Source organism: Eleutherodactylus coqui, chromosome 1 (assembly GCF_035609145.1).
Source record: "Eleutherodactylus coqui strain aEleCoq1 chromosome 1, aEleCoq1.hap1, whole genome shotgun sequence".
Lineage (NCBI taxonomy): Eukaryota > Metazoa > Chordata > Amphibia > Anura > Eleutherodactylidae > Eleutherodactylus > Eleutherodactylus coqui.
Window position 1 is genome coordinate 456,982,849 of NC_089837.1, and position 27,261 is coordinate 457,010,109.

The 27,261-nt window shown below is 41.8% G+C and overlaps 2 protein-coding genes across 2 annotated transcripts; both read right to left on the minus strand.

Moving 5' to 3' along the window:
• Positions 1-296: 296 nt before the first annotated feature.
• On the minus strand, positions 297-5,082 carry LOC136582877 (keratin, type II cytoskeletal cochleal-like). Its single transcript, XM_066584163.1, has 9 exons — positions 4,609-5,082; positions 3,891-4,099; positions 3,741-3,801; positions 2,315-2,410; positions 1,663-1,827; positions 1,381-1,506; positions 1,072-1,292; positions 718-752; positions 297-616 (listed from the first exon to the last, which is right to left on the minus strand). The coding sequence occupies exons 1-9, from the start codon at positions 5,080-5,082 to the stop codon at positions 297-299; spliced, it is 1,707 nt and encodes a 568-aa protein (XP_066440260.1).
• A 16,625-nt stretch (positions 5,083-21,707) lies between these two features.
• LOC136612966 (keratin, type II cytoskeletal cochleal-like) lies at positions 21,708-26,080 on the minus strand. Its single transcript, XM_066593744.1, has 10 exons — positions 25,595-26,080; positions 24,584-24,792; positions 24,437-24,497; positions 24,264-24,359; positions 23,393-23,557; positions 23,111-23,236; positions 22,625-22,845; positions 22,162-22,196; positions 21,983-22,060; positions 21,708-21,901 (listed from the first exon to the last, which is right to left on the minus strand). Exons 1-10 carry the CDS (start codon positions 26,078-26,080, stop codon positions 21,708-21,710), a joined length of 1,671 nt encoding a protein of 556 aa, XP_066449841.1.
• Positions 26,081-27,261: the final 1,181 nt, after the last annotated feature.

Here is a 27,261-nt window from a genome sequence, read left to right on the forward strand (position 1 = left end):
ACAACTTGACTGCAATTTATCTTTGGAAATTGTAGATTCCAAATGCAGAATTAAAATGAAAATTGTTCTACATTTCCAAACTGTGTCCATTACCAATAAATTTCTCATGTATATAGAATCAACACGTGGCAAGATGTACAAATAATTGCAGATTGTCATCAACCATTAATTATTTTGCGTGCATTACGCATTAAGGTAAAAGAGGCGGGCGGGCAAAAGATAAGAAGATATGCAGAAAAGCCAGTACAAGCCAGTCGGAAATCCTTTTCATTCAATCAGTGAAAGGCAATGTAGATTTACATCTTTCTGGGACCGGATGAGGTGGTTCTGGTTGTGGTCATAGTTGAAGTGCTCGTAGCGCTATATCCTGACCCGCTGCTGTAACTTCTGTTTACATTTGCACTGTCAGAGCCATAATTATTTCCACTGCTGTAGCGACTGCTGCTGCTGATTCCTCCGCTGCCGCTCATTCCTCCGCTGCCGCTCATTCCTCCGCTGCTGCTTATTCTTGCGCTGCCACTGGCTCCACCACTGATACCACCAGAGCTCATTCCTGAATCATGATGGTAGCCACCTGCTCCACTGGTGGAACCTCCCACCGTAGATGAGATAACAGCTGTAGGAAAAGTTTACAGAAGTTTTATATATTAAGTAAGGATGACCGCAGCAATAATGCCTATCGTAGACATAAAGATGGTATGACATGATGATACTCACATATCTTAACGGGACCAGCACATTCTCCAGAAATCCTACAAAATGAACAAGTTGGCTTAAATTCCTTGCCATATGCAATAACCATCATAACCATATATTCATTTTATGTGTTTTCTATTGATGATTTTGAAAACATATTAAATAAAAAATTCCTATTATATTTTTTGCGTAGTTCATTTCCTAATTTTTTTCTCAGAATATCTTAAATCCAGAGGACTAATAAGGAAGCACACTTGTATATATGAGTCAAAAACAGCTCCTGATGATATCTATGTGCTATAGATCAGCTATATAAAACAATTGTTTTGTCTTATTTTTTACATCTTCTTGAAAATCCATTAGTTCTATGGTTACCTGCACTCTTCTCCTTCCAACAGTTTCCTATAGGTGGCAATCTCAAGATCCAGAGCCAGTTTAACATTCATCAGTTCTTGGTACTCCTTCATCTGGCGAGCCATGTCCTGCTTGGCTTTCTGTAGAGCTTCCTCAAGATCAGACAGTTTGTCCTTTGCATCCTTGACAGCCAACTCTCCTCGTGCCTCAGCCTCGTCGATGGCAGCCTCTATTTTGGCTCTCTAAAAACATAAATGTTTAAGTAAAAATATAGCAGTGTTTGCCATCAGTAACTGGTTAAGGTGACATATGTCTGTTCCATTCATTTACCTGAGCCTTAGCATTTTCAATCTCTCCTTTGAGCCTGTTAATCAATCTGTTAAGATCAGCAATTTCGTTCTTGGTGTTTTTCAGATCATCTCCGTGCTTTCCTGCAGCGCTCTGTAGTTCTTCATACTGATGAAGAATAAGAAAGATGTCTTTTTAGTAAATCATTGGAATCTATGCACATAGAGTAGGCTCCAATTATTCCATTGATATCATTTTTTTGCTTTATTCACAAAGGATATATCCCATAGATTGAGATGATTTATTTCTTTAGTCTCCACTTACTTTTGATTGATACCAGGATTCAGCCTCTGCCCTGCTGTTCCTGGCAATATCTTCATATTGGGTCTTGATCTCAGCAATTACACCATCCATATCAAGGTCTCTACTGTTATCCATGGACACAATGACTGAGGTGTCGGAGATTTGATTTTCAAGTTGGCAAATTTCCTATAAGATTTAGAACCAAAATGTTACATTCCAGCAATATACAACGGAAGTCTCTTTGAGAGGAGCACCCAAAATGACATTAAAAATGACCAGTACACATGGTATATGATGGACCTTAAATTCTGTCACAGGACATCTGGTCTAGATAAATTACTGGCCCTCCAAAACTGTAACAAAAGTCTCATCCAGTTCAAGATTTGCCTTTTCACAAAGGGTGGTCTTTTGGGGAAGCTTAACAGTTGATGTCAAAATTTAGTGAAAATTATTATACGGTACTAGTAGTATAGTGTTCAATTCCATATGAATATAGCATTGTATTAAATTCCATATGGGATTTCCAAATTAAGTGTTCCAAATATCCTATTTTCAAATCCCAAAATATTGGCTTAATAGAACTCAATATAGGATATCTACAAGTGACTAGGATTCTCTTTTTTAAAAAAAATAATCAAAATAAAATTTGGTTTTAACCCATATAGTAACTTACCATCTCAAAAACAGCTCTGGTCAAGTTGATCTCATCAGTCAAGGCATCAACCTTTGTCTGTAGGTCAGTCTTGCTCATAAATGCTGCATCAACATCCTGTATTTAAAAGATACATTTTGTTACCCCAAATAATAGTTCACTTTTCTCTCACTTAAATCATAAGGTTGCTAACGAAACCAGACTGAGTGCCCCTTTAATTCGAACTTCTCATTCCCGCCTCCAAGACTTCTCCAGAGCAGCACCAGTCCTCTGGAACGCACTAACAAAGGCTACCCGGGCAATCCAGGACTCACAAAACTTCAGGCGTGCTCTAAAAATGCACCTCGTCAGGGAGGCATACCGTATACCCTAAACAAACCCCTCTGTACTCCGCCTGATAACATGCTCCCTGACCTATTCACTACAATCCCTGCTAGCCACCATCAACTGCCCCCTACAGTCATACCGATTCTGCCGTCACACGGCTTAATGCCTGACCATTGCTTATGTGTATAGCATCCCTCACTCTCCACCTCGCCATACCATGCACATCTCCAGTCCCTTTACCTTCTGTATCACCCCATTATTTGTAGTATGTAAGCTCGTTGGAGCAGGACCCTCACCCCTACTGTTTCCATCAACTGATTACTACATGTAACCGTGGTTCTGAAATTCTTGTACAGATAGTCCCCGACTTGCGAACAGTCGAGTTACGAATTTCGCTAGATACGAACTATCTGTCCTGCACAGTATGATGTAATGCTATGGCATTACATCATACTGTGCAGGGATCGGGCAGGCTTCTATCAAGCCTGATAGAAGCCTGTCCGGTCACATCGCGGTTGCTGGGCAGCCGGGGGCCTTCTGAAAGGCCCTAGGGCTGTCTATGCAGAGCGCCTATCAAGCCGTGCGCTTGATAGGCACTCTGCATAGGCAGCCCTGGGGCCTTTCAGGAGGTCCCCGGCTGCCTAGCAACCGCACAGCGTCCCGCGATCTCATCGTGGGACGCTGTACGGGCCCCCTGAACGTCGGGCGCCGGCTGTTTCTTACAGCAGGCACCCGGCGGCAGCAGTTCCGACGAGCTGCGCCGCTCGTCAGAACTGTTAACACTTTAAATACCGCTGTCAGAGCGGTATTTAAAGTGTTAACAGTTCCGACAAGCGCCACGGGTCGTCGGAACTGCTGCCGCCGGGTGCCTGCTGTAAGAACAGCCGGCACCCGACGTTGTATGGAGCGGCATCCACCCGCGATCCATCCCCTCCATACAACCATTTGTTCGACTTGCGAACAAAACGGACTTGCAAACGGGCTCCCAGAACGGAACCTGTTCGCAAGTCGGGGACTAACTGTACTTTTGTCTTTCTGTATTCCCCCTGTCTATGTAAGCGCTGCAGAATATGTTGGCGCTATACAAATAAAGATTATTATTATCATATAAATCAGTTACCTTCTTCAGCACCACAAATTGATTTTCTGCTTGTGTACGCTTGTTGAGTTCATCTTCATACCTATGAAAAAAGTATTAACAAGTAATTGGGAATTGGTTACTTGGGTGTAGCTCATGCTAGTATTTATACAAAACTGTAATATAACAAACTTTTTCTTGTAGTCTTCAACCAAGTCTTCCATGTTCCTCTTTTCTGCTTCAAGACGTGACTTCTCACAATCAAGGGAATCCACCTGCCTTCTGAGGTTGTTCATGTAGGACTCGAAAAGTGGTTCTATGTTGCTCTTCACAGTTCTTTGCTCTTGCAGGAAAGCCCATTTGGTTTCTAGCATTTTATTTTGCTGTTCTAAAAATCGCACCTATAAAATTACATTTTAGGTAAAACATAAGGTTACTACATTATTAAAGACAGGGCAAAGAACTGTAATGAAAGAATATTGGAAATTATGGCATTCTTATTATTCGTACAGTTTTTGTTTTGCAAACTATTTTTTAAGTAGCTTTAATTATGTATGGAAGAATATAAGTACAAAGAAGAAGCCCAGCAATAAGATGAATGAATGCAGTTATAGAGGTTCTGAACATACAGTACCACTGAGAATCATGTAGACCCAAATACAACAGGACATTTTACAGAAATACTATTCATGGCATGGTTCCCATAACTGACAGAACCAACTTTGCTTGAAACATTATACTATTAATAATCTATAATGTTATAATCTTTCCTTCTATGGCCTTTCTAAACCTAAAAGGAGTAGGCCGAGGTGATCAAATTCTGTTTCCACAGATCAACAGTTCTATTATTTACTTGCATTTCTTGGGTTTTTCATTTGTATTGCCATATAAGTGCTTTTTATGTACATACCTTATCAATAAAAGAAGCAAATTTGTTGTTCAGTGACTTGATCTGTTCCTTTTCTTCTTTACGTACTTTCTGGATATTTGGATCAATATCCAAATTCAAGGGGGTCAGAAGACTTTGGTTGACAGTTACGTTTGTAATGGCTCCATGGGGACCATTGCCACAGCTAGATACACCATAACCAGCACCCGTAAACCCAGGTCTGCCATAGCCAGCTCCACCTGAGCCATATCCAGATCCCATACCACCACAAAAACCAGCACCTCCATATGCACTCATTCCAGTATTGCAACTTGCAACAGAAATTTTCCTTGTTCCTCCAACATTATAGGCACTTCGGCTACTATAATGTGGCTGCATCCTTGAACCACTGCTGCTTCTTGAAGAGTGCACAATGCTCCTACCCCCATTCCTTGGCATGGAAGAAGAGCTAAAATTTCTGTAGCTAGAGCTACTGCGACTGCCTTGGTACGCCATAGTAGGAAAGGATAGATGAAGCTAACTGCAGTGTAAGCTTGAGAGAGCAGTCAAGTGAACTGAAGGTTGCATGTCCTTTTATATGAAGTTAATGGGTTTGACACCATTCTAGAGCAGAAAAAACCCTATAATTGTACTTTTATGGATATAAACTGCTGGCATGGCATTTCATAGTTCTATCATTTGCAGAAATGGAAATAACTACACCTTCTAAATTATAAAAAAATTACAGTAGGTTATTTTGCCACCTATAAAATAAGAGTGTATTTTTTAGTATAATTAAAACATAATAGTGCAATGGTGTCATTAAATGTCATAAATATTGCCATGTGTGGCTTACTATGTCATTTTCATATTTTCTGCTTGTCCCATATACCTCTGTGTTATTAAATATCTCATGAAACCTATTTTTAGAATGCCTTCGGTCAATGCATTGATGTTCTGTTTGTGATTTGTATGCATTTCTCATCGCCAGTCCCCATGTGAGAATAGCAAAAGAAATTTGCGGCATCTACGCATATTGGACAGCACTAGGACGGGGGTCTCTATGCTGTCCAATGTGAGTTCCATCCAACTCACATATGGCCATCTGAACATAAGCTTTAGAAGAATGGGAGTTATCGTCATCTCTGAATGTTTTCTTTTTTTTCTGTAGAGCATTTTTTTCTTGCTCACGTGTTCATGACAATGCTGCAAATGCAATAATGTCAAGCAAAAGTTGTTTTTTGTGGTGGTGAATGAATATTAGTAATGCAGTCAAAATACTAGATTTGTGTTTAAAATCCTGTACGGCAACCAGATTGAAAAGTGTAAGTACTGGTCTCCATATTAGAGTTTTCATTTATTTACAGCATTTTGCCTAGGTAGAATAACATAGTTAACTACAGCTTGCTTACTTCCTCTCTTCCTTCACTTTTTACCTTCTTTCCTTCCCGTACGTCCCTTCCTCCACCTTCCCTTCAATTCCTTCCCTACCTTCCATCATAACCTACCTTCCATTCCCTTCCCTTCTTTCCTTCCTTCCATCCCTTCACTTCCTTCCCTTCCATCCTACCCTCCATTACTTTCCTTCTTCCCTCACATCCTTCTCTCCTTTCTTTCATTTTTTCATCCCTTCCTTCATTCCATTTCCTTTTATCACTGCCTTACTTCCCTATCCTTCACTCCTTTCTTTCCTTACTTCACTTTCTACCTTCCATTCTGCATTCATTTCTTCTTTTCCATTCCATTCCTTATTTCATTCCTTCCTTTCCACTACTTTTCTTACTTTCTTCTTCCCTTCCTTTGATTCTTTCTGTTCCCATCATTCTTTTTTTTACTTCCTTCAATTCCTTCCCTTCTTCCGTCACTGCATTCTCTTCATTCCTACCCTACCCTCCTCTTTCCTTTTCTTCATCCATTCCTTCCTTCCAATTCTTCCTTCCCTTTGTTTCCTTACTTACATTCCTTCCTGCCTTCCATTAACTCATCTTTTCTCTACCTTGCTTCCCTTTTTCCCCTTCCTTCCATTCTTCACTCCTTCTTTCTTTTCCTGCCTTCTTTCTCTCGATTCCTTTCCTTTCTTCCTACCCTCCTGCCTTCCCTCTTCCTTCCCTTCCTTTGTTCTTTCCTTTTTTTGCTTTCTACTCTCCCTTCCTTTCCTTCATTTTCTTCTACCTTCCCTTCCTTCCTTTCTACCCTCCCTTCCTTCCCTTCTTTGTTTTCTTCCTTTCTTTCTACCCTCCTTACCTTCCATTTTTTCCTGTCCATTCCTGCATTGCCTGCTTCCTTCCCTCCCTTTTTCCTTCCTCCCCTTTCTTTCTTTCCTCCTTCCATTACCTTCCCTTCCTTTCCTTCTCTTTTCATTCCTTCCCTTCTCTTTTTTCCTCCCTTCCCTTTCTTCCCGTCTCTTTTTTCCTTCCTTCCTTTTCTTCCTTCTGTTCTGAATTTCTTCTTTTTCCTTCCTTCTATCTCTTCCTTTTCTTACTTCTTTGTTCCCTTCTTCCTCCCCATCTCTCCTTCTTTCTTTCCCTACCTCCTTTCCATCCCGCATTTCTTCCTTCCTTCCTTTCTTGCTTCATTTCTTTCCTTCTCTTCCTTTCCCTTACTTCCCTCTTTTCTTTAATTCCCTCCTACCCTCTCTTTGTTTCCTTCCTTTCCCTTCCATCTCTTCATTTTCTTCCTTCTTTCATGCCTTCCTTTCTATTCCTTTGTTATTTCCCTTCCTTTCCTTCCTTCTTCCTTCCCTTCTTTCCTTACCTCCCACCTTTCCGTCCACCTAATACTTCATTACCTTCCTTCCTTTCTGTTCCCTTCCTTCTTCCTTTTATTCTTTTCTTTCTACCTTTTCTTCCTTCCATTCCCTCTCTTTCTTTACCTCCCTCCCTACCTTCCTTTCCTTTCTACCATCCTTCCCTTACTTTGCATCAGTCCCTTTCCTTCCCTTACATGCTTCCTTTCTCTTTCTCCCATTGTTTCCTTCCTCCCTTGCCTTCCTTCCATAACTTTTTTCCCTTCTTTTTTGCCTTTCTTTCCATCATCTCTTCCTTCCATTCCATTTCTTTCCTTCCCTACCTTTCTTACTTCTTTCCTTTGATCTTTTTTTCTTCCCTTTTTTCCTACTTTCCTTCCCTTTCTTCCTTCCTTCCTTCCCTTCATTTTCTTCCTTCTTTTCCTTTCTTACCTTCATTCTTTCTTCTTCTTATCCATTTCCCTCCTTCCTACCTTCTGTTTCCTTCCTTCTTTTCTACCTTCCATTTTTCCATTCTTCCTTCCCTTACCTCCCTTTCCTTCTATCATCTCTCCCTCCTTTACTTCTTTCCTACCCTTCCTTCCCTTCCTTTCCTTACTTTCATTTTTTTCTTTTGTACCTTCCTTCTCTGCCTTGCTGTTTTCCTTTCCTTCACTTTTTCTTTTTCTTTCTGTCCTTCCTTTCCATCCTTCCAATTTTCATTCTTTCCATCCTTCCCTTCCTACCTACCTTCCCTCCCTTCTGTCAAACCTTCCTTCCCTTCCTTCTATTCTTCACTCCTTCCTCCCTTACTTTCCATACATACCTTTCTCTTCCTTCCTTCCTTCCTTCCTTTCTCCCTTCCTTCCCTCTGTTTCCCCCCCCCCCAATTCTCTCTTCGATCCTTCCCTCTTTCCTCACTTCATTCCCTTCCTTCCCTACCTTTCCTTTCTACTCTTCTTTTCTTCCATCCCTTCCTTTCTTTCATTTCCTTCCTTCCTTTCTTTCCTTTCCATCCTTCCTTCCCTTCCTTTCTCCCTTCTTTCTTTCCCTTCCTTTATTACTTCTTTCTCGTTTTCAATTTCCTCACTTACTTCCTACATTCCTTTCTTACTCTTTCTTTCTCTTCCCTTTTCTCCCTTCCTTCCTACCTTCCCTCCCTTTCCTTCCTTTCTTCTCTTCTTTCCTTTTGTTCCTTTCATTCTCTTTCTTCCTACCCTTCTGTCTTTCCTACCTTTCCTTTCATTCCTTCCTTCAATCCTATCCTTCCTTTCTTTCCCCCCTCCTTTTCTTCCTTCTTTTTCTTTCCTTCCTTCCATTCCTTCTCTTCCTCTTTCCCTTCTTTCTTACTTTCCTTCCCATCCTTCCTCCCTACCTATCTCTTCCCTCCCTTATGTACTGCCTTTCCATTCCTTTTTTCCCTTCCTTTCTAGCCTCCATTCCTTTCCTACTTCCTTTCCTCTATCCCTTCTATCGCTTTCTTCCTTTCCCACCCAACCTTCCTTTCCTTCCCTCCTTCTTTCCTTCCTTCCTTCTGTTCCTTCCATCTTTCCCTTTCTTCTCTTCATTATTTCATTTTCTTCCTTTATTCCTTTTCTACCTTCCTTCCTTCTTTCCTTCCCTTTCTTCCCTTACTTTTTTCTTTCCTTCATTCTCTCCCTGCCTTCCTTCCTTCCATTGCTTCCGTCACTCCCTTTCTTCCATTTCTTCCTATTTTCCCTCCCTTCCTTTCCTTTCTTCCCTTTATTCCTTCTCTTCCTTACATACCTTCCCAACCTTCCCTCTTCCCCTCCTTTTCTTTCCTTCCCTTCCTTTCTTCCCTTCCCTTCCATACTTTCCTTCTCTTCCTTTCTTCACTGCTTTCAATCAGTCATCATTTTCTTCTCTTTCTTCCTAACCTTGCCTTCCTTCTCTTCCTTCATTCCTGCCTCTCTTCCTTCCCCTCCTTCCTTCCATTCACTTCCCTTCTTTCCTTTGCTCTCCTTTCTACACTCCCTTTCTTTCCTTTCCTTTCTACCCTGCCTTCCTTTCCTTCCTTCCCTTTCCTTCCCTCCCTTCCTTGCATTCCCTCTCTTTCATTCTCTCCCTTCCTCCCTCCCTATGTCATTCTTTCCTTCTTTTTCTTTCCATCCTTCCTATATTCCCCTCTTCCTTTCCTTTCCTTACTTCCTTTCTTTATTACTTTCCCTTCCTTCTGTGATTAATTTCTTTCTTACCCTTCTTTCTCTTCCTTCCTTCCGTTTATTCATTCAAGGAGATTTGCAGACCAGAATGATAATAAACTATTTATTCACTTGATTACAGAAAAATAAAAGAAAAACAAACAAACAAGATCCTAGCAACTAAAAACTGAATGATGTACTGAATACAGAGTCCTAGAACAACGCCTTCCGGGGTACCTTCACCCCCTTTTTCAAGCTTACCAGAGGTTCCAACTCTATCCTTCTTTATAGTCCGGGGATCCCCAATGCTCCCTCCCCTTCAAAACGTATTGAAAAAATTTAACCATACCTCAGAGTAGAGTTTTGAAATTACTCTCTAATAGAGACCCTGTCATTAAAGGGGTTGTCCCGCGCCGAAACGGGTTTTTTTTTTTTTCAACCCCCCCCCCGTTCGGCGCGAGACAACCCCGATGCAGGGAGGTAAAGAAAGCTCACCGGAGCGCTTACCTGAATCCCCGCGCTCCGGTGACTTCTCTACTCACCGCTGAAGATGGCCTCTTCCTCCGTGGACCGCAGCTCTTCTGTGCGGTCCATTGCCGATTCCAGCCTCCTGATTGGCTGGAATCGGCACGTGACGGGGCGGAGCTACACGGAGCTACACGGAGCCCCATAGAAGACTGCAGAAGACCCGGACTGCGCAAGCGCGGCTAATTTGGCCATCGGAGGGCGAAAATTAGTCGGCACCATGGAGACGAGGACGCCAGCAACGGAACAGGTAAGTATAAAACTTTTTATAACTTCTGCATGGCTCATAATTAATGCACAATGTATATTACAAAGTGCATTATTATGGCCATGCAGAAGTGTACAGACCCACTTGCTGCCTCGGGACAACCCCTTTAAGAGAGCTGACAAGGGTGATGCAACAATGATTTTGGACAGATCTTATTATGATTTGGCGCCCCTTCATAGTAACATTGCATGATAGGCTGAAAGAAGACAATGTCCATATAGTTCAGCCTCTTTTAACCTCCCACTTGTTGGTCCAGAGGAAGGCAAAAAAAAAAAACAGTTAGCCAATTAGTTCTTATGGAGGAAAAAAATTCCTTCCTGACTCCATAATGGCAGTAATCCCTGGATCAACATTTGAGATCAACAACCCTGCTGGTCACCTAATGTCTATATCCTGTAATATCGTAGTATTCTAGAAAGACGTCCCCTCTTAAACTCCTCTATCGATTTTGCCGTCACCACATCCTCAGGCAGAGATTTCCACAGTCTTACTGCTCTTACAGTAAAGAACCCCCATTCTGTGTTGGTGATGAAACCTTAGTTCCTCTAGACGTAGAGGATACCCTCTTGTTACCGTCTCAGTCCTGGGTATAAACAGATCAGGGAAAAGATCCTTATATTGTTCCCTAATGTATTTATACATAGTACTTGGTCGCCCCTTAGCTGTCTTTTTTTCCAGGGTAAGTAATCCCAATTTTGATAGCCTCTCTGGGTATTTTAGTCCTCCCATTGCATTTATTAATTTAGTTGCTAGAGATGAGCGAGCATACTCGTCTGAGCTTGATGCTCGTTCGAGTATTAGGGTGCTCGAGATGCTCGTTACTCGAGACGAGCACCACGCGGTACTCGTCTCGTTTAAACGAGCACTGACCATTGAATTCAATGGAGCCAGCAATACAGCCGGCTCCATTGAAAGCAATGGACTGCCGGCGATCGCGGGATGAATTGTCGGGAAGGGCTTAAATATATAAGCCCTTCCCTGCAATTCATCCAGAAATGTGTAAAAATAAAAAAATATATATACTCACCTTGTCCCGGCAGAACGATGTTAGCCCATTGAATTCAATGGAGCCGGCAATACAGCCAGCTCCATTGAAAGCAATGGGCTGCCGGCGATCGCGGGATGAATTGTCGGGAAGGGCTTAAATATATAAGCCCTTCCCTGCAATTCATCCAGAAATGTGTAAAAAAAAAAATATATATATATACTCACCTGGTCCCGGCAGACGGAGGGAGTTCAGCACGGCTGGCGGCAGTCCTCCTGAACTGCTCTGAACAACTGTGAGTAGTATTCAGCAGTCAGGGATTTAAAATCCCCGCCTGCTGAATGAGCTGCCTCTGATTGGTCACAGCCTGACCAATCAGAGGCAGCTCTCACTGTAACAGCTGTGGCAGAGGAGAGCGATCTTTATGCTGACAGTGCAGGGGGGGGGGGGTCTCAATCTTGCCACTATTGTGGCTTAATAGTGGGACCTGGGAACTTGAGATGCAGCCCAACATGTAGCTCCTTGCCTGCCCTATCCGTTTCTGTGTCGTTCCCATCACTTTCTTGAATTTCCCAGGTTTTCACAAATGAAAACCTTAGCGAGCATCGGCGATATACAAAAATGCTCGAGTCGCCCATTGACTTCAATGGGGTTCGTTACTCGAAACGAACTCTCGAGCATCACTGAAAGTTCGACTCGAGTAACGAGCACTCGAGCATTTTGGTGCTCGCTCATCTCTATTAGTTGCCCTTTTTTGAGCTCCCAACATCTTTCCTGAACACTGGTGTCCAGAACTGTACACAGTATTCCATGTGAGGCCTGAAAAGGGCCTCGTCCCTCGCCCCTATGCCTCTTTTAATGCACCACAAGACTTTATTTACTTTTGCAGAACCGGACTGGCATTGATTGCTCCAGTTAAGTCTACAGTCCACTAGTACCCCCAGGTCTTTTTCCATATCACTTTTCACTAGCAGTACTCCATTTAGTGTATATTGGTGACATCCGTTTCTCCTGCCCATGTGCATAACCTTACATTTATCAATATTGAACTTCATTTGACATCTTTCTACTCACGTCCCCAGTTTATTTAGGTTCTTTTTTAGCCACACATTGTCCTCCATTGTATTAATTGTCTTGTATAATTTTGTATTGTCTGCAAATATTGATATTTTACTGTGCAGTCCCTCTATCAGGTCATTAATAAATATATTGAACAGAATGGGGCCTAATACTGAGCCCTGTGGCACCCCACTAGCAATGGTGGCCCAATCAGAGTATGAGTCATTTATTACTACCCTCTGCTTTCTATCTCTGAGCCATTTCCTTACCCAGATAAATACGTTTTCGCCTAGTCCGAGCTGTCTCATTTTATATAGCAACCTATTATGCGGCTCGGTGTGAAATGCTTTAGAGAAATCCAGATATACGAGATCAATAGACTTCCCCAGGTCCAGCCTAGAACTTACTTCATTGTAGGAACTGATCAAATTGGTCTGACATGATCAACCCCTCATTAACCCATGCTGATGAGGAGTTATGTTGTTGTTTTCCTTGAGGTATTCTAGGATGGCATCTCTCAGAAACCCCTAGAATATTTTTCCAATTATTGAAGTTAGACTTACCGGCTTGTAATTACCAGGCTCTCTTTTAGACCCCTTTTTGTATATTGGAACCATATTGGCAATGCGCCAATCCAGCGGTACAACCCTAGTCTCAATAGTGTCCATAAATATAAGAAATAGCGGTCTAACTATTATGTCACTTAGTTTCCTTAGAACCCTAGGGTGTTTTTCTTCCGGGCCCGATGATTTAACAATTTTGATCCTCTTTAGCCAGCTCTGCACTTTCTCCTGTGTTAGGCATGCAATATTTAGTGGGGGATTCGTTTTATTCCCTTGCATCTCGTTTGGCATTTCATTTGTATTTCTAAAATACACTAGAAAAAAAACTATTTAATAGATTTGCCTCCCCCCTATTGTCTTCTATCGTTTCATATTTTAGGGGATACAGAATATTATATGAGAATCCCCGATAGTCCTACGCCCAATGTTCAGAAGCACCTATACCAGTTTGCAAATCAAGCCCTGGCGAATGGGAGTATCAAATTTTATTTGCCATAAAAATCCAAATATCCTGTATTTTTGTTTCTTGCCTATGATCCACAAGGACCCGACACATCCACATTTAAAGCCCTTCCCTAAAAAACAATTAGAGGATGCCAGAAGCTGGATCCCCTACCGCAGCTGTCATCTGTGTCAGCTGTGGTAGGGAATTTTTTATTTCCTGCAGGGATGAAGAATTCCTTTGAAGCATCTGTCACAGATGTGGCAGGTGCAGCAGGGAATTCTTTTTCCTCGCAGGGATGAAGGAAACATCTGCCACATGCGACAGATGTGTTCTTCATTCCCACGGGAACACGTCAGCGGCGGATAGGTAAGTTTTTTTTACACCAAAATTCTTGTTTTTCAGGGAAGAGCTTATATGTAAAGCTCTTCCCTGAAAAACAATGCAGGGGTGCTGGCAATGCATGGACCTTCATACACACGTGTTTTTGCACGTACATAGGTGCGCCCCTATGTACGCACCTCCGTACGCACAAAAATACACTCGTGTGAAGCCACCCTAAGTCAGCATAAATGTAATATTCTTAACGGCTACGCTAAACACAGCATCTCTAAACACTTTGCCACTTCCCACAATAAAGATGCTACACGTCTAAAAGTTATTCCATTGGAGAAAATAAAGTTTGGGAACTGTACTAAATCAAAACAGAAAGAGATGTACTGGATTTTTAAATTCAGCGACTTGGTGCCAAACGGGCTTAATGAGGTTTTAGAGAAATTATAAATACATAATATTAGGATTTTAGATCGTTATTTATTTTATTTATTCATGAGTTATCGAGTAGGATTTTTCCAATGTGTTATTACTAGAGATGAGCGAACACCAAAATGTTCGGGTGTTCGTTATTCGGAACGAACTTCCCGTGATGCTCGAGGGTTCGTTTCGAACAACGAACCCCATTGAAGTCAATGGGCGACCAGAACATTTTTGTATTTCGCCGATGCTCGCTAAGGTTTTCATGTGTGAAAATCTGGGCAATTCAGGAAAGTGATGGGAATGACACAGTGACGGATAGGGCAGGCGAGGGGCTACATGGTGGGCTGCATCTCAAGTTCACAGGTCCCACTATTAAGCCACAATAGCGGCAAGAGTGCCCCCCCCCCCCCACTGTCAGCATAAAGATCGTCCTCCTCTGGCACAGCTGTAACAGCTGTAGCAGAGAAGAACGATGTTTGCCCATTGAATTCAATGGAGCGGCAATACAGCATGTTCCACTGAATGCAATGGGCTGCCGGCGATCGCAGGATGAATGGTCGGAAAGGGGTTAAATATATAACCCCTTTCCTGCAATTCATCCAGAAATGTGTTACACTAAAAATATATACCGGCGTATAAGGCGACGGGGCGTATAAGACGACCCCCCAACTGTCACCTTATACGCCGGCAATACAGTGGAGCAAAGAATAAAAATCATTACTTACGTTTTTAGATGATCTGCGGCGCTCCTGCAGGCTGTCACTCCCTCCTGGTCCACGGCAGAGTATTGCTTTCTCCACGAAAGACTTTAAATCCCTGCCTCCAGAAAGACACGTGCCTTCAGCCAATCACAGCCAATGACAATGATGTCATTGAATGGCTGTGATAGGCTGTGTTTCTGGAGGCGGGGATTTCAAGCCTTGTCAGAGAGGGTGTTTAGTGCAGCTGGGGGAATCATCATGGACAAGTGTACCCGCCTGTCAACTGCCAGTGCCGACATGCTTACATTCATAAAGATGAACAAAGCCTGGATTTCCCCTGACTTCTCTTCTCCACCGGCGGAGAGCAGCGGAACCTAATGATTATTTTCGCTGCAACCGCAGATGAAAGCACTCTTCTCTATCACCGGGAAAACGGGGCATTTCTCTTTGTCAATCTGCCTCTGACATTAGTCCTCCTCCTGCTACTTCTCCTCCAGAAACAACATGTCATCGCGCTGAACGGCCAATTTTTCTGCTTCCCAAAAGGCTCATCTACATCTACCAATGTTTTTACAATTTTTCAAAGTTTCAAAAGTATTGAGACTGTAACATGAACCAATTTTTTTAACCGGGCTGCCTCCAGGCTCTGTTATAAATTAAGCAACAGTGAGCAGTATCTTTAAAAAAAATGTTTATGGGTTTCACCTGCCCTCTCGGTTGATAAATTTTTCAGAGGTACACTTGTACTCTTGGTACACTTATTTTTGGGGCCCACGCCTACACTCTTATCCAACTAATTTTTCCGGCCTTCGCCTAGGCTCATGGTATCCCAATGTTTCAGAGGTTGGCCTATACTATTACTACAGAAATTTTGCTGGGGTCTGCCTGCCTATAATTCTGCTACAAGAAAGTTACAGGCGTCTGCCTATACTGCTGCTACTTACATGTTACAGGGGTCTGCTTATACTGCTGCCACTTGAATGTTACAGGGGCCTGCCTATACTTCTGCCACGTAAATGTTACAGGGGTCTGCTTATACTGCTGCCACAAGGATGTTACTGGGGTCTGCCTATACTTCTGCTACAGAAATGTTACTGGGATCAGTCTATACTGTTACTACAGAAATGTTACAGGGGTCTGCGTATACTTCTGCTACAAATATGGTACTGGGGTCTGACTATGCTTCTGCTACATAAATGTTACAGGGGTCTGCCTATACGTCTTCTACAACAATGGTACTGGGGTCTGCCTATGCTTCTGCTACATAAATGTTACAAGGGTCTGCTTATACTGCTGCCACAAGGATGTTACTGGGGTCTGCCTAAACATCTGCTACAGAAATGTTACTGGGATCTGTCTATACTGTTACTACAGAAATGTTACAGGGGTCTGCGTATACTTCTGCTACAACAATGGTACTGGGGTCTGCCAATGCTTCTGCTACATAAATGTTTCAGGGGTCTGCTTATACTGCAGCGACAGACATGTTACTGGGGTCTGCCTTTACTTCTACAGAAATTATACTGGGGTCTGCCTATACTGCTGCTCCAAAAATGTTACTGGGGTCTGCCTATGCTTCTGCTACATAAATATTTCAGGGGTCTGCTTATACTGCTGCCACTTAAATGTTACAGGGGTCTGCCTATACTCCTGCTACTGAAATGTTACAGGGGTCTGCCTATACTGTTACTACAGAAATGTTACTGGGGTCGGTCAATACTGTTACTACGGAAATGTCACAAATACTGGGCTCTGCCTATACTGCTGCTACTGAAATGTTACAGGAGTCTGCATATACTGCTGCTACACAAATGTTACAGGGATGTGCCTATACTTCTGCTAAGGAAATGTTACTGGTGTCTGTCTGTACTGTTACTACAGAAATGTTACTGGGGTCTCCCTAGACTTCTGCACCATAACTGTTACTGGGGTCAGCTTATACCTTTGCTACAGGAATATTACAGGGGTCTGTGTATACTATGGGTGCACTAAGTCTTCCCATTGCAGTGTTCTACCTATCTGGCCCCCCCCAAAAAACCCAGACTGACTAGGGCATGGATTGTGGGCTGAAGCCAACATGTATTTTCTCATGTTACCACAGCTATCCAGGGCACTGCAATGGGATTTCTTTCTGTACCATCTGTTGGTTCCTGCTAGCCACCCATGCTGTGGGTGCACACAGACTTGCCATAGCGGAGTTGTACCTGCCTGGCACTTTAAAAAAAAATGTGACTGACTAGGGCATTGAGTGTGGGCCGAGGCCAACATGTATTTTCTCTCACGTTACCACAGCTATCCGGGGCACTGCAATGGGATTTCTTTCTGTACCGTCTATGGGTTCCTGCTAGCCACTCATGCTGCGGGTGCACACAGACTTCCCATAACGGAGTTGTACCTGCCTGGCACTTTAAAAAAAAAATGGACTGACTAGGGCATGGAGTGTGGGCCGAAGCTAACATGTATTTTCTCTAACGTAACCTCAGCTATCCGGGGCACTGCAATGGGATTTCTTTCTGTACCATCTGTGGGTTCTTGCTAGCCACGCATGCTGCGGGTGCACACAGACTTCCTATAGCGGAGTTGTACCTGCCTGGCACTTTAAAAAAAAAACAAAACAGACTGACTAGGGCATGGAGTGTGGGCCGAAGCCAACATGTATTTTCTCTCACGTTACCTCAGCTATCCGGGGCACTGCAATGGGATTTATTTATGTAACGTCTGTGGGTTCCAGGGAGCCACCCATGCTGTGAGTGCACACAGACTTCCCATTGAGGTGTTTTACCTGTCTGTCTCCAAAACACTGAGAGACTTGGGTAGGGTGCAGAGTGCAGATGGTTTACCCCTTGCGTTGTCGACGAGGTATCCGACACCCAAACAGAATGAGTAGTGTGTGGACACATGGATTCCCCATTGCTATGTCACTTGCAGCACCTTGGCCACACAAGGTGTTTGCTGGGACAGAGGCTGACCCAGGGCCCGCTCACATACTTCCCACCCCTTTATGCCCATGTTTGCAGCTCCTGACGGAGGTGGCACAGGATTGGAATGAAGATCGAACGTCAATCTATTATCAATTCTCAACAGCATTGTGGGCCATCGCCCACACTTTCTAAGAGGGTCGCTACCTGGCCCTGCCAACCCTCTGCAGTGTGTGCCTCGGGTTCCTCCTTATGGAAGACGCACTTATAAATAGACATGAGGGTGGTGTGGCTATGAAGCCAGCATGTGGCCTGAGGGCAGCTGAAGGGTCGTGCGGGGGGGGGGGGGGGGTTGGGCAGCATGTAACCCAGGAGAAGAGGCAGCGGTGTGTCCCGCAGGCAGTGATTGTGCTTGGTTGGAGGTAGTGTGGTTCTTAGCTAAGGTGTGCCTTGCTAATGAGGGTTTGTCCGAAGTAAAAATTGTTAGGGGGGGCCCACTCTTGCCGCTATTGTGGCTTAATAGTGAGACCTGGGAACCTGAGATGCAGCCCAACATGTAGCCCCTCGCCTGTCCTATCCGTTTCTGTGTCGTTTCCATCACTTTCATAGGTTTTCCAGATTTTCACAAATGAAAACTTTAGCGAGCATCGGCGATATACAAAAATGCTCGAGTCGCCCATTGACTTCAATGGGGTTCGTTACTCGAAACAAACTCTCGAGCATCGCGGAAAGCTCGACTCGAGCAATGAGCACCCGAGTATTTTGGTGCTCGCTCATCCCTAGTTCTTGCTGTATGTTCCTGCTGGTGCATGCCCATCAGCATGCCAGCCAGCTCACAGCATCTATGTACGCAATATGTCTGGAAGGGGATGAAGTATTGGGGCTCCTGGACTACAAAGAAGCGTAGAGTTGGAACTCCTGGCAAGCTTGAAAAAGGGGTAAAGGGACCCCTAAGCGCATTGCTATAGGACTTCTCCATTTAGGGGGTCTTCAAGACAGGGGACCCCCCACAGAAGTAAATGAATATCCTTTACACATTACTCACGTTTGTTCACCCACATAAGAGAGGGCAAGATCCCCCTTTTTTTTACTATAATGTTCCTTTTTATCTTTCCTTTTCTTCTATCCTTCCATTTCCTTCCTTCTTTTCCTATCCTTCCTACCCTCCCTTCCTTTTATTTTTCCATCCCTCCCTTTCATCCTTACTACCTTCTGTTTCTTCCATCCCTTCTATCCTTCACTTCTTTTTTTCAATATCATCTCTTCCTTCCTTTTTCCTTCCTTCCTAACTTCCCTCCCTTCCCTTTCTTCCTTCCTTTCATTCTTTTTTCCTTTCCCTCCTCTTCTTTTTTTCCTTTTTGTCTTTCTCTTCCTACCTCCCCTACCTTGCTTCCTTCTTTCCATCCCTCCTTCCTTCCTTTCCTTTTTTCTCCTACCATCTACCTTCTCTTCCTTTTTTCCTTCCTACCGTCCCTGCCACATCATCTTCCTTCACTTCTTTCCCTTTCCTTACCTCCATCCCTTATCTCCCTATCTTGCCTTCCTTCTTTTCTTCCATCCATTCCTTGCCTTCCTCCTTCCTTGTCCCCTTCCCTCCCCTTCATTTCTCCCTTCCCAATATTTCTTTTCTTCCCTACCTATTTTCTACCTTACTGCTTTTCCTTACTTCTTTCTGTTTCTTCCTTCCCTTTATTCATACCTTTCCTTCCTTTCTGTTCCTTCTGCCTTCCTTCCTTCCCTTCTTTCCTTCAACCCCTTTCTTCCATTCTTCCCCTACTATCCCTCCTTCCTTTCCCCTACTTTCCCTCTTTCTTTCCTTTCCTAACTTCTTTTCCTGTTTTCCATTTATTCTTTACTTCCCTCTCTGCTTTCCTAATTTCCCTCCCTTCCCTTTTCTTCCTTTTTCCCTTCCTTTCCTCTATTCCTTTCTTTCCTTTCCTTCCTTCTTTTTTTCATTCCCCTTCTTCTCTTTCTTTCCTCCTTTCTCCCTTCCTACTTTTACCTCTCTTTCCTTATTTCCCTTCCTTTCTTTTGATCCTCCCCTTCCTTCATTACCTTCCTTCCTTCCCCTTTCTCCTTTCTTTCCTTCTTTTCTTCTTACCTTTCATTCCCTTACCTCCTTTTCCTCACTTCCTTCCTTCTTTCCTTGCTTTCTTCACTTCTTTTCTTCCTACCTTTCCTTTCTACCTTCCCTCCCTTCCTTCCTTACTTTCTTCCCTTCCTTCCCTTATTTTCCCTCTTTCTCTTTCTTCCCTTCCTTTCGTTTCCCTTCTTCCTACCTTTCCTTTTTACCTTCCTTTCCTAACTTTTCTTCCTACCTTTCTTCCATCCCTTTTTTTCTAGCTTACCTTACAACCTTCGCTTCCTTGCAGTTTTTTGCAGTGGATTAAAAAGAAATGCAAAATATAACGGAAAGACTTGTGCTCCTTCCTGCTGGATGCGTTTCTTGTTTTGACTATAAAAAACTGCATTAAAAACTACAGAATGGTTTTTACAAAAATACGCTGTGTGTGAAACCAATAGCAGGTATATTTTGTCACAGAAATTAGGGCATGATGTGGATTTTGAGATTTGTGGCATGTGCATTCTATTATGAAAATGTCTTATATTTTTAACATATTCCCCCTTCTTTAAAATGGGAAATCCGCAGCAATACATACGGGTTATGGAACAAAAATCTGCTGCAGCAAAGCAGGAGTGGCTTCATATGGGTGTATTTGTGGGTATTAGTGTATCTTGCCAGCACCGGAAGCTAGGGGTTTTACAGGAGGAATGCCCCTCTCACACTCCTAGCTCCTGATAGGGTCAAGCCACAAAGGTCATACCAGCACAGTGTGCATAGATGTGTCCCAGCGCTTTTTCTGGTGGTGTCAAGATACAATAATACCTGCACAATATGCTGAACAATTTCATGAAAAAGAAAACATTTGGAATTGATTGCCATTAAATTGCAATTTAAATCGTGGCATGTTTGTCTGCCCAATTTGTTTAAAAACCACAGTAAGATACTCTGGTAAGCATACAAAAAGGCCCTCCACATACTGCCACTATGTTGCGCTGAGGTGTGCGCAAAAATGCATACACCCATGTGAAGGAAGCCTAAGTTACATCTATAGGTGCATCTTATGTGCACGTGTGAAAGGTTCCTTGTAAAGTTCTCATTGAAGCTAATGGGCTATCTGTATATGCTGTGGGTTCTCCAGAGCGAGAGACCATCTTTGCAGTCACTGTATACTCTAGTTCATAAGTACGAGTCCTAAACATGGAACCCCCCTGTATTAAATCAAAAATCCCTAATAGGACGTTTGAAAAATGGCATTCTAAACCCAGCAACCCCTTTAAGAAAATGCAATGATCTCTATTTTAATGTTAATTATATCATGACTGAAAACACAATACAAAGAAATTAGTCATGAACTAAAGTTTATTGAACTGCAATAGAGAGAATAAAATGTACAGAAATAAGAAAGTAATGGTTAAAGCAATAAAGAATGTCGCATGTAGATCTATATCAGAAGACATGGCAAGGAATCATAACTTAATGGTATGCTGCGTTTTAGTGTCACATTATATTTGCCTTTCTTAATCATAATGAAATATATTTTGGGAACTAAGAAATTTTGGGAATTAAGTTCAACAGATGAAACTACTTGCTAGCTTTTTTGTGTATATTTACAAATTGTAGGATCCTTTATAGGTAAATGTGATGATCAATAGAATATTTAGTGGTTTATCAGTCATCACTATTTGACTCAAATTTAGCTTTCAAACTCTTAATTTCTAAATACAGATTTAAAAAAAAATTGTTCTACATTTCCAAACTGTGTCCATTACCAATAAATGTCATATGTATATAGAATCAACACGTGGCAAGATGTACAAATAATTGCAGATTATCATCAACCATTAATTATTTTGCGTGCATTATGCATTAAGGTAAAAGAGGCGGGCGGGCAAAAGATAAGAAGATATGCAGAAAAGCCAGTACAAGCCAGTCGGAAATCCTTTTCATTCAATCACTGAAAGGCAGTGTAGATTTACATCTTTCTGGGACCGGATGAGGTGGTTCTGGTTGTGGTCATAGTTGAGGTGCTTGTAGCGCTATATCCTGACCCGCTGCTGTAACTTCTGTTTACATTTGCACTGTCAGAGCCATAATTATTTCCACTGCTGAAGCGGCTGCTGCTGCTCATTCCTCCGCTGCCACTCATTCCTCCGCTGCCGCTCATTCCTCCGCTGCTGCTCATTCTTGCACTGCCACCTGCTCCGCTGCTGCTCATTCTTGCGCTGCCACTGGCTCCACCACTGATACCACCAGAGCTCATTCCTGAATCATGATGGTAGCCACCTGCTCCACCGGCGGAACCTCCCACCGTAGATGAGATAACAGCTGTAGGAAAAGTTTACAGAAGTTTTATATATTAAGTAAGGATGACCGCAGCAATAATGCCTATCGTAGACATAAAGATGGTATGACATGATGATACTCACATATCTTAACGGGACCAGCACATTCTCCAGAAATCCTACAAAATGAAGAACTTGGTTTAATTCCATGCCATATGCAATAACAACCATTAAATTCCTCTTTCCCAGTATTTTCCATCAATAGAGGTAAAAAAAAAAAGCAAAGCTCCTTCCTTACCTTTGCTCTTTAAGCAAGATATCCCAAGATAAGTGGTGAAAGATGAGCAGCTTTGAAAGTGTAAATGTTTTGCCACTCACAACACCCAACAGAGTAACAAAAAGTTTTCTCTTTCCCAGGTGGTCATCTTATGCCATTCATCTCAGAATATCTAAAATCCAGAGGACTAATAAGGAAGCTCAACTCTATATATGACATGAGTCTAAAATATCTCCTGATGATATTTATATGCAATACATCTGCTATATGAAACAATTGTGTTGGCTTATTTTTGACATCTTCTTGAAAATCCATTAGTTCTATGGTTACCTGCACTCTTCTCCTTCCAAGAGTTTCCTATAGGTGGCAATCTCAAGATCCAGAGCCAGTTTAACATTCATCAGTTCTTGGTACTCCTTCATCTGGCGAGCCATGTCCTGCTTGGCTTTCTGTAGAGCTTCCTCAAGATCAGCCAGTTTTTCCCTTGCATCCTTGACAGCCGACTCTCCGCGTTCCTCAGCCTCTGTTATGGCAGCCTCTACTTTGGCTTTCTAAAAACATAAATGTTTAAGTTAAAATATAGCATTTGTTTGTATCTTTTGCCATCAGTATGTTTCAGTGCTGTACACAGAGCACTTATATTTTGCTGTTACTACATTTTTTGCTTAATCCCCAGAATTCTGAAGATACAAATAAACCATACATATAGAAATTACCAAATTTTTGAAATTTAAAAAATTGGAGATATGAATGTAAATAAATGTAATTTCTTGTTGTAACAGGTTAATGTGACATATGTTTTTTCCATTCATTTACCAGAGCCTTAGCATTTTCAATCTCTCCTTTGAGCCTGTTAATCAATCTGTTTAGATCAGCAATTTCGTTCTTGGTGTTTTTCAGATCATCTCCGTGCTTTCCTGCAGCGCTCTGTAGTTCTTCATACTGATAAAGAAAAGGAAAGATGTCTTTTCAGTAAATCATTGGAATCTATGCACGTATAGTAGGCTCCAATTATTCCGTTGATATCATTTTTTTGCTTTATTCACAAAGTATACATCCCATAGATTGAGATGATTCATTTCTTTAGTCTCCACTTACTTTTGATTGATACCAGGATTCAGCCTCTGCCCTGCTGTTCTTGGCAATATCTTCATATTGGGCCTTGATCTCAGCAATTACACCATCCATATCAAGGTCTCTACTGTTATCCATGGACACAATGACTGAGGTGTCGGAGATTTGATTTTCAAGTTCGCAAATTTCCTATAAGATTTAGAACAAAATGTTAAATTGCAGTAATATACAACGGAAGTCTCTTTGAGAGGAGCACCCAAAATTGCAATTAAAAAATGGCATTATAGAAGTATGATCTGCTCAAAAAAGAAGACCAGTACACATGGTATATGATGGACCTAAAATTCTGTCACAGGACATCTGGTCTAGATAAATGGCTGGCCCTCTGAAACTGTCACAAAACCCTCATCCAAGATTTTCCTTCTCAAAAAGGCGGCTAGTTTGTAGATAAGTGGCTGGTCCTCCAAAGATGATGTATTATAGGCAGGTTTTGGTATATAGGGAAATCTATTCGACAACACTGTCTACAATTGCAATAAAAATGGTCTAGAGGAATGGACTCAACATACATTGGCTATATGAAAATAAAAAGTCTCCTTCAGTTCAAGAGTTGCCTTCTCAAAAAGGGTGGTTTTTCTTAACAAGTTTCACAGTTGTCAAAATTTTGCGAAAATGATTATGCTGGTAGTATAGTGTATAATTTCATATGAGTATAGCATTGTATTGAATTCCATATGGGGCTTCCAAATTAATTGTGCTGAACTATTTAATGTTCAAAATAACCTATTTTGAAATTCCAAACTTAATATAGGATATCTTCAAGTGATTAGAGTTCTTTAAAAAAAAAAAAAAAGAATCAAAATTAAGTTTGGTCTCTACCCATATGATAACTTACCATCTCAAAAACAGCTCTGGTCAAGTTGATCTCATCAGTCAAGGCATCAACCTTTGTCTGTAGGTCAGTCTTGCTCATAAATGCTGCATCAACATCCTGTATTTAAAAGATACATTTTGTTACCCCAAATAGTAGTTCAATTTTCTCTCACTTAAATCATGTAAATCAGTTACCTTCTTCAGCACCACAAATTGATTTTCTGCTTGTGTACGCTTGTTGAGCTCATCTTCATACCTATGAAAAGAGTAAGGAGTAATTGGGAATTGGCTACTTGGGTGTACCGTATGCTAGTATTTATACAAAACTGTAATATAACAAACTTTTTCTTGTAGTCTTCAACCAAGTCTTGCATATTCTTCTTTTCTGCTTCAAGACGTGACTTCTCACAATCAAGGGAATCCACCTGCCTTCTGAGGTTGTTCATGTAGGACTCGAAAAGTGGTTCTATGTTGCTCTTCACCATTCTTTGCTCTTGCAGGAAAGCCCATTTGGTTTCTAGCATTTTATTTTGCTGTTCTAAGAATCGCACCTATAAAAATGACATTTATGTTTAAGTAACATGTGATATTTTATAGGTAAAACATAAGGTTACTACATTATTAAAGACAGGGCAAAGAACTGTACTGAAAGAATATTGGAAATATTGGAAATTATGGCATTATTATATGAGCCTCGTGCAGCGCGGAGTGTTAAGGCAGCAGAAAAGCAGTCGTAAGCTCTCGCTCATGACCTGAAGGCTGCAGGTTCAATCCCCGCTTGGTTCAGGTAGTTAAGGCTGACTCAGCCTTCCATCCTTACGAGGTCGGTAAAATGAGTACCCAGCTTGCTGCTGGTAAAAGATGACTGGCAAACCACCTTGCAAAAAAAGTCTGCCAAGGAAACGTCCCAATGTGACGTCACCCTAGGAGTCAGTCATACTTGTATGATAGGACTTTACCTTTTACCTGCTATTTGTACTATTTTGTTTTACTAATAATTTTTTAAAGTAGCATTTACTATGTATGGAAGAAAAAGAAGCCCGGCAATAAGATGAATGAAGGCAGTTACAGACGTTATGAACATACAGTACCACTGAAAAACATGTAGACCCAAAGACAGCAGGACATTCTATAGAAATACTATTGGTATGGCTTCTAGAACTGACAGAATCAACTTTGCTTGAAGCAATATACTATTGATAATCTATGATGTTCTAGCCTTTCTTTCCACTGACGATCTAAACTTAAAAAGCATAGGCCTAGGTGATCAAGTTTTGTTTCTACAGATTATTTAGTTGCATTTCTTGTATTTATCATTTGTGTTACCATATAAAACAATTTTTATGTACATACCTTATCAATAAAAGAAGCAAATTTGTTGTTCAGTGACTTGATCTGTTCCTTTTCTTCTTTACGTACTTTCTGGATATTAGGATCAATATCCAAATTCATGGGGGTCAGAAGACTTTGGTTGACAGTTACATTTGTAATGGCTCCATGGGGACCATTGCCACAGCTAGATACACCATAACCAGCACCCGTAAACCCAGGCCTGCCATAGCCAGCTCCACCTGAGCCATATCCAGATCCCATACCACCACAAAAACCACCACCCATGCCAGCACCTCCATATGCACTCATTCCAGTATTGCAACTTGCAACAGAAATTTTCCTGGTTCCTCCAACATTATAGGCACTTCGGCTACTATAACGAGGCTGCATCCGTGAACCACTGCTGCTTCTTGAAGTGTGCACAATGCTCCTACCCCCATTCCTTGGCATGGAAGAAGAGCTAAAATTTCTGTAGCCAGAGCTACTGCGACTGCCTTGGTACGCCATAGTAGGAAAGGATAGATGAAGCTAACTGCAGTGTAAGCTTGAGAGAGCAGTCAAGTGAACTGAAGGTTGCATGTCCTTTTATATGAAGTTATTCAGTTCAGCACAATTGTAGAGCACAAAAAAACCCTATAATTGTACCTTCATGGGTATGAACTGCTGGCATGGCATTTCATAGTTCTATCATTGGCAGAAATGGAAATAACTACACCTTCTAAATTATAAAAAAATTACAGTAGGTTGTTTTGCCACCTATAAAATAAGAGTGTATTTTTTAGTATATCAAAGGAATAATTAAAACATAATAATCCAATGGTGTCATTAAGTGTCATAAGTATTGCCATGTGCGGCTGGTTGTGCTATTTTCATATTCTCAGTTTGTCCTATAGAACTTTATGCGATTTAATACCTTATGTAAGCCTATTTTTAGAATGCCTTTGGTCAATGCATTGATGTTGTGCATGGTTTGCATACATTTCTCATTGCCAGGCCTCATGTGCTACCTGCAAATCAAGTTTTGAAGATTTATTTTCTATATTTGCACAGATTATTGATTTACAGGGGTCGGTGCAAAAATGACATGGGGATGGGAAAGAAAGGTTTGTCAGTTTCAAGATTCATAGCTAATCAAACTTATTTGTCTTCTAGAGAATGAAAAGTTTTTTTTAATTGACTGGTCTTAGTTCTACGTATACTCAGAATTAGGGTCCATTCAGATGGTGGTATGTTTGGGTCGTGAGCTAACCATGTACTTCATAATAGCCTATCTGGCTAGTCACGTGGCCAATGGTCCATGTAAGAAAAAAAAATTGCCCCATGTCATTTTCTTGTCCTATTTCATGGATGGGAATAGCACATGTAATGTGTGGCATTGATGAATATTGGGCAGCACATGGATAGGAGTCTGTATGCTGTCGAATGGGAGTTGCATCCAACTCAGATATGACCATTGTATTTTTTGTATTAGATTTTTTTGCATTTTGTTTCTTGTTTGCATGTTCATGACAATGCTGCAAATTCAATAATGTCAGGCCAAGTTTAGCTTTGGTGGTGGGGAATAAGTATTAATAGTAATGTGGTCAAAATACTAGATTTCCTGTACAGATGTATCAGTTAGGTGTAATGCAGAAAGTGTTTAACCCCTTTAGGACCAAGAGTCGTAAATGCCAGCCGATTGTAGAAAT

Coding starts and splice junctions, on each gene's coding strand:
- LOC136582877 (XM_066584163.1), bottom strand. CDS start 5,082: ATGGCGTACCAAGGCAGTCGCAGTAGCTCTAGCTACAGAAATTTTAGC. Junction 4,100..4,608: donor TTGCTTCTTTTATTGATAAG/GTATGTACATAA, acceptor GTAATTTTATAG/GTGCGATTTTTAGAACAGCA. Junction 1,293..1,380: donor TTGAAAATGCTAAGGCTCAG/GTAAATGAATGG, acceptor TTATGTTTTTAG/AGAGCCAAAATAGAGGCTGC.
- LOC136612966 (XM_066593744.1), bottom strand. CDS start 26,080: ATGGCGTACCAAGGCAGTCGCAGTAGCTCTGGCTACAGAAATTTTAGC. Junction 24,498..24,583: donor GTTGAAGACTACAAGAAAAA/GTTTGTTATATT, acceptor CTCTTTTCATAG/GTATGAAGATGAGCTCAACA. Junction 23,558..24,263: donor CCAGAGCTGTTTTTGAGATG/GTAAGTTATCAT, acceptor TAAATCTTATAG/GAAATTTGCGAACTTGAAAA.